Raw genomic sequence first — 17,168 nt, 5'->3', positions numbered from 1 at the left:
ATGAAGAACTTGATTATATAAGGTGTTGGGATGAATCCTAGTGATATGATGAATGGGTCTCACGTATAGATGAGAACCCTTTATTCTTGTGAAATGAATGAATAAATTAGTTTTTGATAATCGCTTGAACTAATTAAAGTGATTGAAATGTGATAAACATGGTTAGAACTTTGGTTAAAAAGGTGGCCTAAAGATAACGCCTACCGGGTAATTAAAGAATGCAAAAACTAGTTGATGAACTCGAATATGCATCTAGTATACTAATGGGCATTTGACTTTTAAAAGTCAAACTGACTTACAATGTGATGAATGATAATTAGATATAGAAATGCGTAAGGTGGAATAATCATATTAAGTCATGTTTAAACTAATCACCATGCGAATGACGAATAATAGTTGGCGCTTAACAAGCTAGGTGAAGCTTGGGGAGTAAGCAGGTCAAATAGATCAATAAGGAAAAGAAAAGTGTAGCTTGGATACGAGGTAAGTAAAACTTACACCCCTTTTGTAAGACACATGTATATTTTATAAACAATAAATGCGAAAGATGTAATATCCAAAATAAGGGTTCCGACACGATTGACACAAGTCGGAACAAGTGTAAATGATAAAAACCATGGTTTATGGTAAATGGGGCAATTGGGTGAATTTGGAAATTTAAAATCATGCTTTTATCTTTGGTCTTATAGTCCAAACGGGTCAAATGGTGATGATAACACCATTTGACAATATCCACTAATGTGATTGCGATTAGCAATTTGGATAATCGCGACGCCATAGAATATTGGTTAATTAAAGCAAGGTATAAGTCGGATCTATTTGTTGACCCGGGCCAGGTACGCATATATAGTCTTCTAGTTAAAAGTGCAATGATTGGTCAAGTATTTAGTGAAAGTCCTTCATCACAAGTTGAAGGACTAAAATCGACCAAAAAGCCATTGATGGGTCAACCGGGCAAACGACCCTCAGAGGTTGTTTAAAAACTTATATTATGACCATGCAACCCTTGGGTGCGCATAAAAGTTGTAGGAATAAACTTTCTAGGGTTAAACGCCTTAAAGTGCGTCTTGCCGTAAAATGACATATCCGAGGGATAAAATTTGGAATAAGTATTTAAGTATGTTAAATCCACCACAATTATAATTGTGGTGGAAGACTATTCAATATAAATGGGTGGACTTATGTTGCATACAAGGGACGAGCGTAAATTAAGCTTAAAGTACATAAATACCCTTAACGGGTCAAAACAAGCATTTAAGCGTAAACGGGATTTTATTATGTAAGAAACCCGTGATTTGAGATTAATATGATAGAAGATATTGAAATAATGAATTTCATGAGTTTAAAAGTCAAATAAACATATTGGTGTGATAAAATCATGAACGGGTCAATATATGGTAAAAATGGTAGTAAGCCGAAGACTTAAAGGTCTGAAATTATGTTAATCTGGATGTCGGATTTTAACTCCATAAGATGGAGAAATAAATTACGGACGCGTATGAAAAAGAATCATGTAAAATGGATAAGTAGAATGAAAGTTATGGCACTTTAAAGTTCGTATTTCGACTAAAGCCATAGCTGGGTAAATCTGCAGGATTCAGCAACATTACTGCTGGAAAAACGTCTCCCCCGCGCCACGCGACGGAGGAGTGTATTCCTGTCGCGACACGCGACTGGTGGTCGCGGCCCGCGTAAGTTAAGAGGCTCTCGGTCACGCCCCGCGAGGGACCCAAAAAGCTGCAAAATATGTTTTTCTTGTTTGTTTTAATATCCGGACTTGATTTAAACACTTATAAACTGCGAATGACTAATTTATTTCATGGTTCATGAAATGTAGGTATATCCATGGATACCGGATGACGATCAAGCTCATCAAGGAACCGAACACGATTATGATACAAGCTTCCGCACACCGTTTCGTTGTTATTTTTAATTGACGAAATTAATTACATTATGTTGTAAACTTTTAAATTTGTAAAAGTTTTAATTAACCAGCATTTTTCAAGGTATATGAAATCCTAATTACACGTTCATTTTTCGTATATTAAACGGAAACCGCTTAATAGTAGCAAGATGTTACACGAATTCACTTTCATGTGAACTTGATTAATTTGAAGGAATATCAGACCACGCTTGAGATAGGGTTTTGCTGGCATCCTCTCACGACCACTCCTGAGATCGGGTCAGTTCCATTTCTTTGGAACTTGTGGGCCATAACCGGGTTGTTGATGGAGAACATGCAGGGTGTCATGAAGGTTTTTTATGTGGCTCAAGGAACATCCACCTAGCCTTTGCAAATCCTTGAATTTATAATCACCCCACTCCGTCAGTAAAGATAGAATACCTCTGCCATCCATTTTAGTCATTAAGAGTGAGTTACCCATGCTGTTTTGAGTTGTTTCCTCAACCATTCCAGTGTATTTATGGCCAAAGGCGTCTTCATTTGTAGAGCTCTTGTTCACTAATTGGTTTAAATTTGAAGTTTATGGTGGACGCGTAATCAAACATTAACATCTTATTCATACATAGACTATACCACGTATTTCGTACATCTTATTCGCCAACAATGTAATTTATTATATTCGTTTGTTACAGAGAAATTCATAATTTTAAAAATAGTTTGAAATTCAATCTGTATAAAATTTTGGATAAGTTTAGATTATCTAATTTAATTATCCTTTTGGAATTGTTTAAAAACTTAAAGCAGATGCAATTAAAGAAAGTGCTATGATTTGTATAAATTGGTTAAAGTATGTTTGATTTTTGAGAAATTGAATCAAGGAAGGTTCATGCTAGAGATCCGCTTTAAGTGATGTCCAAAAGACAAAGATGAATCTGGTTATTCTCCCCAATAACAAAAAAAAAAAAAAAAAAAAAAAAAACATAAAAAATGTTGCAGATGATTAACAAACACCATAAAAACCAAACTTTTACTTTAGTAATTAAAATTCAATTTCGAAAGGGAAAAAAATGCTCCATCCAAAATATGGTTTATCATTTTTGGCATTTTAAAAATTATTCCTTTGGACAAGTGTAAGAAGGATTTATAAAATGACAAGTGTCCAATAACCTAAAAAAACCCACTACACAAAAAAAAAAAAAAAAAAAAAAAAAAAAAAAAAAAAACCTTAAACATCCACCACCATCAAAAACCGAAACCCCCACCCCCTCCCCCTCCCCCATCACCCACCCCCCAAAAAAAATTCTTTTTTTTTGCCGAGGGGGTGGGGGTTTAGGTTTTTGGGTGGTGGTGGGTGTTTAGTTTTTTTAGGTTTTTTTTTTTGCGGGTGGGGGGGGGGGGTGGTTGTTAGGTTTTTGGCGGGTGGGGGTGGGGGGGGGTGTTTAGTTTTGGGTGGTGATGTAGTGGGTTTAATTTTAGTTTATTGGACAATTGTCACTCTATAAATCTTCTTACACTATTATAATTAAAAGACTTTGTAGAATAACTAGACCCGATATTTAAATTCAATAAACAAAATAATACTCAAATAGGAAAGATGATTAATTTGGCTCTTTTTTATGATTAATCACCAATCACTAGAATTTTGTTTCTGTTATTAGAATAATCAAAACCAACGGAGGCTTACCAATTGGCCAATGATCATAGATAATCTAAAAACGATTTGAATGATCCATGGCTTACAAAATATGTCCCTTGATCGATTTTTTGTAACCACTCTGAAACCAAGGTTGGTAACTCTAACTCGAATAAACAAGATGATGATTTATCGCAAATTAAAATCTTTATTACGTACAAAATGAATTGTTGATTATATCGAATTGTTTGAGATTGTACCCTATATATTTAAATTCTAAACCGGTGTGTGGGAAACGTCGCAACGCTTCATATGATAGCTAGTGCCTTCGCATCTTTCATCCTATTTTCCGTTAGCCGTCCTTTATTTTTATCCTCAACAACAAAGTCAGTTTCCACATGAGAACGGAGTAATGTCTTCAACCTTACACTTCAAACTCATAGGTATCACCTGTGAGGACTTAAATATGGGGCTGCATTGCACCGATGCATTACTTACCATTAACGATTCGATTGAGAGGATAAAGGATGCCTCACAGAAACTCTTGAAACCATAAGCTCTGAAACCACAATGTTGAAATATCAAAATATACACACTTGATATGTGCTGGAAGAAGTTATCTTTATTCATCACAATACAAAGCTTAAACAGGTAAGATAATGACAACGGAAAGCAACAATTTGAAAACAGAAATGTAACAAACTGCATTTATTTCAGAAACTACAAGAGTGGCTACTTATGGCTTGAATAGTTCTTTAACATCGGCACTTCTGAAAACATGTACATCCTTCCAACATCTTTTAGTGGCTACTTATGGCTTGAATAGTTCTTTAACATCGGCACTTCTGTTTAAAGTAACTGGAAGCCTAAGCCAAGACTCCATACACATGTGGCAATAGTCGAGGTGCGACAATTAGCTCAAGTGGAGTAGCTTTTTGACTAGTTAGTCCTGGACTTTCTGTCATGTCAATCTGCTCATTTGATGGATTTTGGAACTCAAATCCATGAATTAGGCTGGCCAGTATCAACTGCATAGCTTCAAAAGCAAAGGAGATCCCCGGGCATATTCTTCTACCACTTCCAAATGGAATCAACTCGAAATGCTGTCCCTTCACATTGATTTCTTTTTTGGTTGTCAAGAACCTCTCAGGTCGGAACTCAAATGGATCAGTCCAAATTTGTGGATCGTGATGAATCTTCCAAATATTTACAAAAAGGCGAGTGCCTTTAGGGACAGTGTAACCGCCTACATTGCAGTCTTCTGTAGATTCATGAGGAACCGAAAGGGCCGCAGCTGGATAAAGACGCATTGTCTCTTTGATAATGGCTTGAAGATAGACCAAATTGTTCATGTCTGACTCTTCAACTTTTCTATCTCTTCCAACATAGTTTTCAAGCTCTTGTTGGGCTTTTTTTAACACCAGCGGGTTTTTGACTAGTAAAGCTAAAGCCCATGTTAGAGTCACTGTTGTCGTGTCAGTAGCTGCTACAAATATCGCCTATGAGGAAAAGAGAAAGAAACACAGAAAATATAAAATTTGATTACAGTCAAATTATTTTGGTGCGACTGAATTATATTAAGAATAATCATATTTATTATTATGTTTGAATTGTTTTTTATTTCATTTCTGTATTTAGCTTGTTTTTGTTTAGCGGATTATTTCTTTTTCAAGTTACATATTCTTTAATTAGAGCTAGAATTGTTTTTAAGAAAAGTCGTATTTCTAGCCCGAGCCAAATCTTGCCCATTCAAATTTGACCCAATCCAGATTTCTCCCATACCATTAATTTTTCATCCGCCACTAACGGTCATAGATAGAGATCATACCAAGCATGTTGCTTTCACAATCTGTTCAGTGCTGAAGCCATACACTTCCTCCTTTACTTCTTCCTTAACATGGGATAACAATGCAGCCAGGAAGGCTGCTTGGTGTCTGCTCTCTTCTTCCTGCATTGTAGAAGTAGAACTCATCTTCTTTTTATGGTCTTCTAGCCATCCATGAACTACCATATCTAACTCTAGCGCGGTCTTCTTCATCTTCTTCTCATACCCTCCTAAATCTAACCACCTCAACCATGGAATGGCATCTGATGGAACAAACGCTCCAAACAGGTCCACAAACCGCCAAATGGCCTTTAGAAACTCTTCTCTATTTTGTTGACCAGATGAAAAACGATCGCCAAACAACATCCTTACAACCATGTTCACAATCAAGTTTCCAAACCATTCTTTCATGTCAACCATTACGGTTTCAGAAAACTCTTTATTTCTAACCCAACTTCTGTAGATGTCTATTATGGATGACTTCACTTCAGAGACGCGAATATGTGCAAGCATTTGAAGGCGATGTTGAGACACCAGCTCATGCACAATTATCTTTCGAATATGACGCCATTATGGTCCATATGGTGCAAAGCCGAAATTAGCATAGTTGTAGCCCATTAGCTCGCTTGCCAAGGCTTTTGGCCGGCTAGCAAAGACTCTATCATTGGTAGTTAAACACTCTTTAGCCATCTCAGAATTGCTAACAACTAGAACTCGATGGACACCAAGTTTAAGAGTGAAAACTGGTCCAAACTTGTCTGCCATAGAACCCAACAGTCTGTGAGTAACTTTGGAACCAGCTAAAAGATGCAAGTGGCCAATTATGGGCCATGATCCGGCAGCTTCTGGTGTTCTCACTCCCAACCCGTTGTTGATCCTACTACTAAAGATAAAAAAACATAAAATACTGGCAACAAAGATTACTAGTGGTAAAAGTAAATCCATTGCAACCTATTGGAACAATGTAAGATGTACAGAAATTGGAGATGATCAAAGACTATATGTAGTGTGTAGAAGGGGCAACAAAGTCAGTGCATATTCCAATAAGTTATTAACAATTCAAATTTCATAATATGACGCCAATCAAATGCTTCAGTCAGTTTTCATCGAGAAAGGTTGACTTGTAAATTGTTCAAATAACTCAACAAAATCTATTAATTAAAAATATTGTCATTTCGGGTGGCAGTGGCTTTTGTCTAATAGAGAAAAAAAAACAGGGTTCAAATCCTGACATAGTGTATAATCAGGATTTCTTTGAGTAGTTTAGAAGTAAAAGACGGAACAATGTAGCTTTTGCCGTTAAAAAAATTAAAAATATTAAATGGTCGTTTAAAAAAAAAGTGAAAATATTTAACTAGTTATTAACAATTGGGGTTGGTGGCGAAGTGAGAGAACCAAAGCAAATTAGGAACATCATGAGTTCAAGTCACATAAGAAATGAAAAATTGCCATTGAAACAAAAAGAGTTATTAATAATGTGATTATATATACACATTTAGCCATTTAAATTTTTTCAGGTGGAATCTTATATATATATATATATATATATATATATATATATATATATATATATATATATATATATATATATATATATATATATAGGGGAAGGATGTATAGAAAACCCACTTTAATTTAGAAAACCCGGGAAACTCAAAGCTCCCGATGTTTTTTTTTTTTTTTTTTTTGAAAAAAATTACACATGTTATATACATGTTTTTAAGGGTTTTGGGCAAAAATAATCAAAAAAGCGCCGAGTAGATATTTAAAAAAAATAAACAAGTTTTGGTGTAACACATGTTACATTCACCTGACATATTTGTAACATGTGTTACACCAAAACTTGTTTATTTTTTTTTAAAATATCTAATCGGCGTTTTTTTGGTTTTTTTGCCCAAAACCCTTAAAAACATGTATATAACATGTGTAATTTTTTTCAAAAAAAAAAAACAACGGGAGCTTTGAGTTTCCCGGGTTTTCTAAATTTAAGTGGGTTTTCTATAGATACTTATATATATATATATATATATATATATATATATATATATATATATATATATATATATATATATATATATATATATATATATATATATATATATATATATATATATATATATATATATATATATATAGGGGAAGGTTCAAATGAAAACCACTAGCTATTGTGAAAACTCGAAAACTAATTAAAAAAAAGCCAAAAAAACATACAATTTTTTTTTGCAAACCAAATTTCGCAGGTTTTTTTATATAAAAAAAATTTCAAAAAAAAAAATTTGTGTAGTGCACATGTGTAATACTACACATGTGTATTATTACACATGTGCACTACACAAATTTTTTTTTTTTGAAAAAAAAGTTTTTTTATATATATAAAAACCAGCGATTTTTATAAAAAAATAATTAAAAAAAAAATTTTGTGTGTTTTTTAGGCTTTTTTTAGTTAGTTTTCGAGTTTTCACAATAAAAGTGGTTTTCATTTGAACCATCCCCTATATATATATATATTTGGAACTAACAAAGCTCCAGCTAGGGGCTGGGATACAACATACAAAAAGAAAAGAAAAAAGCAACATAGAGAAAGCAAATTATAGCATAGTCATTAAGTCGAATTCAGCCTAGTTCTCTCAGGAGACCACAGAAACCACTATCCTATTCTTTACCACATGAACGATTCTTCCTTTATAAATTCTACCAATTTCCGCCCTGGTAGCGCGTTGACGGGTGGTCCATTGGACAACCCTTTATGATGTTAAAAAGACAAGTTATCCCTCATTTAAGTGAGTAATTATCTTGAATTAGATAACTACTGTTGCTTATGTCTCAGGTGCGGTTTGGCGGCTTAAAGTGGAGAAAAATGCAGCTTTGGAAGGTTTGAAGATGAACGGGTCGTGTGCGGAATAAAAGAAGAAACAAGGCACACATTTCAGGGGTTCACCGTAATTTACGGTGGCCCTGAAACATCAACATTGGCCACCGTAACTCAGTCTATCCAGACCGTAACACTTTGAACATCACCGTAAATTACGGTGATACCGTAATTTACGGTGGAAGCTGCGGAAAAAAATGTAACTGCCTCATTTAATCAGTTTTGATGGTGTCTTTTGGGATATTCTCATGATTGGACGATTTGGGAACTTGCTAGGGGCGAATTTGGCTGTTCTTGCTTGGTTCTAAACAATTTCTAACATTCGGTTGGTGATTTTGATTCGTATGAACATTAATCCTTTTGTTATGATGTTTGTTCAAGCCATGAGTGGCTAAACTTTTGGTGATCATCCTAGATGTAAGGTTTACTTTTGAAACACTATGTTTGTGCTTGAATTTCTAGAACAATGACTTTGAATGTTTGTTTAAGTTATTGTGGTGTTTGAATGTTTGTTTGTAAGGTGTTGAATTTTGTTTGATCATAATCTAAAACCATACGTTCTTGGTGCCGTTGGCAATCGAGATATCATGGGAGGGATTAGGGTTGGATAATTGCCAATTGATCATCGGGTAACAACCTCGCATTTTATAATCCGAGTACTTAGTTCCCTTTTATCACAAATAGATAATCAAACACGAATCATGTCTATGTGATTCTTTCTAGTTGGGCATAAACATTAGTGTGGATTAAAACCTAAAGTCTAGGATGGTCGCTTGTTCCTAATTTGTTTACAAACTACAATCTTTGATTTACAATTTACTTAGTTAAGATTAGTTCCAAAATCCAACAACTCTTGAATTTTAATTTCTGCATTTTAGTTTAATTTCAGTTTAAGTGCAAAGCTATAAAATCACACATTTTCCACATACTTCCTGAGTTCGATACCCACTTACCGCTAGCTATTAGTTGTATTTGGATTAAATTTGCGTGTACCTACGACTGCACGTCAAATTTTGGCGCCGCTGCCGGGGAGTAGTGCGCAACGTGTGTTAGTTTAATAGTTTTGTTTTGTTATTTTCGGGTTTACGCTGGTTGTGTTTAGTGTGCAGGTACTTCAGGTGTATGCATACTAGGGGCTCTCACAGGTCATCACCGCTATCGTTTGATCCGGAAATTGAAAGAACGCTAAGGCAAAACAGAGTTTTAGTACGAGAAAACAAGATCATTGGTTCACCCACTTTACCCATCACACCAAGAAACATCATGGCTGACACAAATTCCACCTACAACGGGTCAAACGACCTCATCCTTTATACCTACTTCCACCCAACCATCACCAAACACCACGTTACCTAATACCACTGTCGAATTCACACCAACCAATGTTACTCAACCGATCACTACCCAAGTCGAACCCGCCATTACCTTTAACCCTTCTACCACAATCCCACCATTATCTCACTTCTTTCCCCCAACTACGGGTCAATCATCATCTAACTTCACAATTGCACCAAATTCAACTATTGTGCATGCTATGCCCTCTTTTAGACCACAACACCAATCGGGTTTTCAGTACTCGACTCTCCCATTTGGGCAATCTTCGGGAATTCAAGGAGATGGGTATGATGAAGGATATGAGGAGTTTGAAGGTTTTGATGAAGACGGGTATGCTTATGGGGGTGATGGAAATCAAGGAGAATTCGGATACATGCAAGGTCAAATGCAAGTAATGCCAAGTGTTGGTGGAGTACAACAACAACAACAACTCATACCACAACACATTCGGCCAAGACCACAAGGGCCACAACTGCAACGCCCTACACCATTGCAACAAGTTCGACCGCAACACGTAATACCACAATTCCAAAGACCAATTCAACGCCCACAGATGCCACAACAACAGTTTCAACAACCAATTGCACCACAAGGACATGTACCAAGGCCAATGGGTCCTATTCCTCCAAGGGGTAGGTTCGGTGTACCAAGGAGGCATCTTAGAGAAAATGTGAGGGGCATTGAAGCGCATTTTAGGCCGGTAATCACTCATAATCCTTCACCGGTAGTCATTCCTCACAATGATCAAGGGAGGACATTTGAAGTGAGGACTAACTCATTGCAAAGCTTGCCAAAATATAAGGGTTTAGCAACGGAGGAGCCTTACTTTCATTTGGAGGCTTATGACTCGATTTGCAACACTCTTGGAAGTCAAGGATTCTCAGCCGATGATATTAAATTGGTACTATTCCAATTTTCTTTGGAAGACAAGGCGAAAAAGTGGTTCTACACATTACCTTCAGCATCTATATATACATGGGGGGAAATGCAACAAACCTTTTTGGATGAATTTTACACTGCTCAAAAGACGAATGATGCTAGAAAAGGGTTGAGGAGTTTCCAACAACAACATGGTGAAATGTTTCATGAGGCTTTTGAGCGTTTCAATATGATGATCAAAAATTGCCCTCACCATGGAATTGAATTGTGAGAATTAATGAATGCTTTTCACGAGGGGTTGAGTGCTGAAGATGCTCGTGATTAAATATCTATCACCGGTGGGACTTTTGGTACAAATTACGAGAATGATGATTGGGAGTTTTTGGAGAGCATGGCAACTACATCAAAAAGAAAAGCTCAAGCATCGAGGAGAGCACGACCGGCCATTGCCCGACCTCAAGTGCATGCAATAGATGACGGTAATGTTCAAACCACTAACCAAATTTATGATGTTTGTGCATTGTGTAATGAAATAGGTCATGCGGCTGAAAATTGCCAAGGAATGGTGGAAGGGCAATATGAAGAAGTTCATGCCGTTCAAGGTCAAGGAGGGGGTGGTAGAAATTATAACAACATGAATTCTAATACTTACCACCCCGGGTTGAGGAACCACCCAAATTTTCGGTACGGGAACCCCTCAAATCAATCTAACCCGAATTTTCAAGGTAGCCAAGGTAACTTTGGTTCGCGTCAACCTTATAACAATCAAAGTGGGTATAGAGGTGGAAACAATCAAGGCTATCAAAGGCAGTACCAAACGGGTCAAGAACAAGGGGGTCGTCGGGTGGAAATGAAATGATGGATATGTTGAAGAGTATGCAAGCGGAAATGCAAAAGAGAAACCAACTTGACAAAGTCCGAATGCAAAAAGATGAAGTGCGTGACAAGACCATCCAATCACTAACAACCCAAATGGGTCAATTGGCAACCGATGTGGCGGAATTGAAGAAGGGAAAAGGTCAACTTCCTAGCGACACCAAGGCAAATCCTTCACATGATTCGTCACGAGGTAATGTTAATATTAATCATGTTAGTGTCTTGAGAAGTGGAAAAGAATTTAAAGCCAATTTGTCACCCGAATTGGTTGAGGAGGTGGTTGAGGATATCACGGGTATTGAAAGTGATGATGAAGTTTCACCGGTAAAACCAATAGAATCAAATGTTAACAAACCGGGTTTGGGTGAAAATGAAAAAAATGAAAAAGTTGAGGGTGAACCGAGTCAAGTCCCGTTTCCATCGGCTTTACTTGACCCGGGAAAGAAAAATTTTATTGCACCAAGAGGTCCCCAAAAAGAAGAGTTGTGGGATATGTTTAAACAAGTTAAAATTAACCTTCCACTCCTTGATGCAATAAAACAAGTACCCGCCTATGCAAAATTTTTAAAAGAGTTATGTACACAAAAAAGGCAAAACAAGAAGAAAATGCCTAAGCGGGTGGACTTAACCGGGCAAGTAAGTGCGGTTTTGAATGGGGAGCTTCCTCCTAAGCTCCAAGATCTGGGCACGCCATTAATTAATATTCAAGTGGGTAATTTTCAAATGGCAAAGGTGTTGCTAGATCTTGGAGCCGGGGTTAGCATTTTACCGGGGGGTTTATATGACAAATATGATTTTGGTCCGTTAGCAAGGGTAGAGACAATGGTTGTTTTGGCCGATTTGTCTCATAAGTTACCCCGAGGGATGGTCCAAAATGTAATTGTTAAAATTGATGAGTTTTATTACCCGGTTGACTTTCTTGTTTTAGACTACTCATCCGCGGACCCAAAACAACAACAAAATGTAATTTTGGGTCGGCCATTTTTGAGCACCGCACATGCTGTCATTGATTGTAGATTTGGTACAGTTGATATGACTTTTGGAAATCGAAAAATGCGTTTGAATGTTTTCACTAACAATTCTAATGCTAAGGGTGTTGATGAGTGTTTCATGGCAGATATAGTTGAAGGATGCAACCCGCATGAGTATGATGAGGATGGTATGGAAGTTTGTTTGTGTGATTTTTCTGAACAGGTACATGCTTATGCACTCCGGGTTGAAGAAGAGAATCAAGATGCTATGGCCTTGAGGGAAGGTCGGCCGCCATGGACTCACCAATTTGAAAATTTGCCGACGGAGATCCATTCGGGGACTAAACCGTCATTGGAAGAGCCGCCAAGGTTGGAGCTCAAAGACTTGCCGAGCCACTTGAAATATGCGTTTTTAGGGGATAATGACACTTTGCTGGTCATTATTGCCTCTAATTTGGAGTTGGCACAAGAGCAAGCCTTATTGGAGGTTTTGAAAGACAACAAGGGAGCTATCGGATGGACGATTGCCGATCTTAAAGGAATTAGTCCATCAATCGTCATGCACAAGATCATTACCACCGAAGATGCAAAGCCGACACGAGAAGCTCAAAGGCGATTGAATCCGAACCTACGGGAGGTAGTTAAAAAGGAGGTAATTAAATGGTTGGATGCGGTAATTATCTATCCGATTTCGGATAGTGCTTGGGTGAGTCCCACCCAAGTTGTGCCTAAGAAGGCCGGCATTCAAGTAGTCAAGGACGGAAATGGGGAACAAATTGCCACCCGATCGGTTACCGGGTGGCGTGTATGTATTGACTACCGAAAATTGAATGCCGCCACTTCTAAGGACCATTTTCCGTTACCTTTTATTGACCAAATCATTGAAAAACTGTCGGGTCAAAAATATTGCTGCTTTTTGGACGGGTATTCGGATTACAATCAAATCGCAATACACCCGGATGACCAACATAAGACCGCCTTCACTTGTCCATATGGCACCTTCGCCTTTCGGCGAATGCCATTTGGCTTGTGTAATGCTCCGGCCACTTTCCAACGATGTATGATGAGTATCTTCTCGGACATGGTTGGGGAGTCGCTTGAAGTGTTTATGGATGACTTTTTAATCTTTGGCACTAGTTTTGAATCATGTCTCAACGAATTACAAAAAGTTTTAAAAAGGTGCGTTGAGAAAAATTTAGTGCTAAGTTGGGAGAAAAGTCATTTTATGGTGCAAGAGGGCATTGTGTTGGGTCACGTAATTTCGGAAAGGGGAATGGAGGTGGACAAGGCAAAAATACGGGTAATAGCCTCTTTGCCACCTCCGAAAAATGTTAAGGGGGTAAGATTGTTTTTGGGACACGCGGGTTTTTATAGACGTTTCATTAAAGGATTTAGTGTTATCACTAAGCCTTTGTGCAACTTGTTACTAAAGGATGTCCCATTTGATTTTACTAATTAGTGTATGCAAGCTTTTTTCTATTCTGAAGGAACATTTGGTGAAGGCTCCCATCTTACAACCGCCGGATTGGTCGAAACCATTCGAAATCATGTGTGACGCAAGCGACACTACTATTGGTGCAGTTTTGGGTCAACGGGTTCATAATAGAAACCGATGGTTATCTATTATGCGAGCAAGACTTTATCCGAAGCACAACTTAATTACACCACAACCGAGAAGGAATTATTAGCGGTGGTGTATGCTTTGGATAAGTTTCGTTCGTACATTTGGGGGAGCAAAGTTGTGGTATACTCGGATCATAGTGATGTCCGGTATTTGATGGAGAAAAAGGATGTGAAGCCTCGGTTGATTCGGTGGGTATTGTTGTTGCAGGAATTTGATTTAGAAATCCGAGACAAAAAGGGAAGTGAGAATGTAGTGGCGGATCACTTGTCTTGGATTCCGGTTGAAGGGATTGACGATGTTAGTGAAATAAACAAAAGTTTTCCCGATGAGCAACTTGTGACACTCTGGGATTTCCCCGAGCATTATCTTGTAATATCGTTGCGTGTACGTATATTATTAAATGAAAACTATGGATTATTTGTTATTATGTGTTGTATGTATGTATATTATATATATATGTGTGTGTTACAAGTGAGCCGAGACCCCAAGGATCCGACTCGAGACCACTCCCGGTCTCGAGTGAACATTAACAAGCGGGCCGGTTGGGCCATGCAACCGAGAAGCCCATTTCGGGAGCCCTCAACCCACTCAAGGTGCACCACCCTCTTATAATGACCAAAAACCCCAACACACCCTCCTTTACACTCTCCCTCATTTCACTCTCACACTCTCTACCTCTCCCTCACTAAAACCCTAGCAACATCACCCTCTTCTCCCTCTCTCGGGTTCAACCATTACATCAAAGCTCTCGGATTTCTACTCACTCAATACCATCAATTGGAAGTTGGTGCATTGATTCTTCTAACCGGTTAGTGTCTTATAGTTGTTTGGATAAAATGGATGATAAGTTTTATTTGCTTGATTAGTTAAATGATGAATGAAAGATGAACCATTGTGCTTAGAATATTTGATAATGATTGTTGTTTATTGATGATGAAAGTGATTGTTTGATAAAGAAAATGGTTACTTGTTACTAGATGATGCTTATGTGATGAATAAGGTTTTGATGCATAAGATGTTGATGGTTATCATACTAGCTTGACTTGTAAATGTAGAAATAAATAAATGCCTTGCAATATATATATGAGTTGAATGAATATGTGATTCAAAATACGTGATTTTGAATGCATTTCCGGTTGGTGATCACTGTTTTAATAAATTCGATGCAACATAGGAGGTTTTGTTAGAGGTTGAAAACCCTAAGATGATGAACTAGATGAATGTGATATGAATATTCAAAAATGCTTGTTTTGATCCGTTTTGCTTGGTAATTAGACAATAAAACATGTTAGTGCAATATGGTTGGATAGTACACAATTACATGAAAACAGAATTCTATTGGTTAGTACAATTGGACAGGTTCTAGAAGGATTCTGGTGCACGTATCCGGGGTTGCGAGTCGAGACCCTTGGTTGCGACTCGAAACCATCCCATGACAACTCGAGACGGACTTCAGGGACTCGAGACCGGCAAGGTCTCGACTTGAGACTTCATAATCTCGACTCGAGACTGGACTCGAGACCTCTGAGGTTGCGACTCCTAACCGGCACCACTCGAGACCAAAACATGATAACACGAGATCTCCTGGTTGCGACTCGAGACCGTGTGTTCTCGAGTCGAGACCGCCTTGTCTCGACTGGGCTGCCTACTTTGGTTATTGGGCCACAATGTGCTTAGTTTGGGCTACCTGTTGACTGGACTATGTGTTGCTGAAATTCTGTATGATTGTGTAAATATTAGGGCCGGCCCAATAACCCAATGTATGTTTGTATGCATGCTATGTGTTAGCTTGTGTAGGATTTATGTGATTACTTGTACCCCAACTTGACCTATATTTGGTAACCATGCTAGGACGTGGTGACCAACGTGATTGACCGGGTAATTATCTACTGAGCAACCCAAGGTGAGTTCACAACTTAAAGCATGCGTTCCCGATGGTTTGGGAAACGGAACTAAAAACAACACTATCTCCTATGAGGGATACAACTTACTTTTCTTCCCTTGTTATTGGGAACCTTTAGTTAATTACTGTTTATACGGATTGAAACAAACGGCACTAAACGAAACTCTATCACTCAAGTCCCTACTACATAATACCGATTAGTTGCCGGGGCCAGGCGAACGGGTTATTAGTTGATAGCGCTATTTAGGTTTTACCAGCCTCACACCGTGCCCGTGTATGGGATCGGTCGTGAACTAATGTACTCAGGCATCCGTCAATGATGATAGAACATTGACATCGGGGCATCCTGCGGAAACGCAACGGTTACCTAGTGTTCGGTATTGGAAAAACAGTTTAGTCGCTAACTTTTGGGGTAGCTCCCCATGGCATGTATAAACGGATAAATTAACTGGTGAAACAAGTTTTTGGTAATTAAAACTGGACAACTAGTGAACTCGCTCAACATTATTGTTGACACCTTACTGCATGCTTTGCAGGTAACCAGTGACTGAGGAGCTTGCTGCTTGGGGATGTGTAGTGTTCGTCTACCCCTGTGTTGGGTGCTAAATAAACATGAACCATGAACCTTGTTTAAAACTGTTTTATTTATGCTTCCGCTACTTACTACTATTTGAACTTAAAACTTTAAACTCTGAACATGATATTTACTAATCGTATGGTTGGTAAGTATTACTATGATTATTAATTCAATTATTCCGTATAATTGGTGGCTGGATCCTGGTCAGTCACGCCCTCAAGCGGATGATACTCCGCAGGTGGAATTTGGGGGTGTGAGACAACTCCTAGCCATGTCCACCTTTGTTGCACCATGGTACGCTCATTACGTGAGTTATTTGGCCACGGGTGCCATCCCAAGTCATTGGACCAAAAAGCGAAGACAACAATTCATGGTCCAAGTGAAGCAATATATTTGGGATGAACCGGACCTTTTCAAGATTGGGCCGGATCAAGTCATTAGGAGGTGTGTGCCCGAAAGGGAGGTATTGGAAATTTTGACCCATGCTCATTCATCCGCATGTGGGGGTCACTTTAGCGGGCACAAAACGGGTTACCGGGTTCTTTCATGTGGGTTTTATTGGCCCACTATTTTCAAAGATGCTTGTGAGTTCGCTAGAAATTGCATCAATTGCCAAAAGATGGGAAGCATATCGAAAAGAGATGAAATGCCCTTACAACCGATCTTGGTTGTAGAAATATTTGATGTTTGGGGCATTGACTTTATGGGTCCCTTTCCAAATTCGAATGGTTTTCTATACATTTTGGTGGCGGTAGATTATGTCTCTAAGTGGA

At 38.2% G+C, this 17,168-nt stretch overlaps 2 protein-coding genes, 1 non-coding gene and 1 pseudogene across 3 annotated transcripts; all 4 read right to left on the bottom strand.

The window, feature by feature from the left end:
- Positions 1–4,138: 4,138 nt before the first annotated feature.
- The window catches only part of LOC110901868, a 63,380-nt pseudogene continuing 50,350 nt past the window's right edge, over positions 4,139–17,168 (bottom strand).
- LOC110901866 (cytochrome P450 CYP82D47) lies at positions 4,141–5,925 on the bottom strand. The gene is made up of 2 exons (XM_022148632.2): positions 5,365–5,925; positions 4,141–5,035 (listed from the first exon to the last, which is right to left on the bottom strand). Exons 1-2 carry the CDS (start codon positions 5,872–5,874, stop codon positions 4,403–4,405), a joined length of 1,143 nt encoding a protein of 380 aa, XP_022004324.2. The 5' UTR covers positions 5,875–5,925; the 3' UTR covers positions 4,141–4,402.
- Positions 5,932–6,306, bottom strand: LOC110901867 (cytochrome P450 82A3). Its single transcript, XM_022148633.1, has one exon. It carries the CDS (start codon positions 6,304–6,306, stop codon positions 5,932–5,934), a length of 375 nt encoding a protein of 124 aa, XP_022004325.1.
- On the bottom strand, positions 10,600–10,705 carry LOC118485343. The gene has a single exon (XR_004875643.1). It is a non-coding gene; the product is annotated as a small nucleolar RNA R71 (small nucleolar RNA).

Source organism: Helianthus annuus, chromosome 12, assembly GCF_002127325.2.
Source record: "Helianthus annuus cultivar XRQ/B chromosome 12, HanXRQr2.0-SUNRISE, whole genome shotgun sequence".
NCBI lineage: Eukaryota > Viridiplantae > Streptophyta > Magnoliopsida > Asterales > Asteraceae > Helianthus > Helianthus annuus.
Note: the sequence above shows the minus strand (reverse complement) of the source record. Positions and strands in the feature narration are given on the sequence as shown.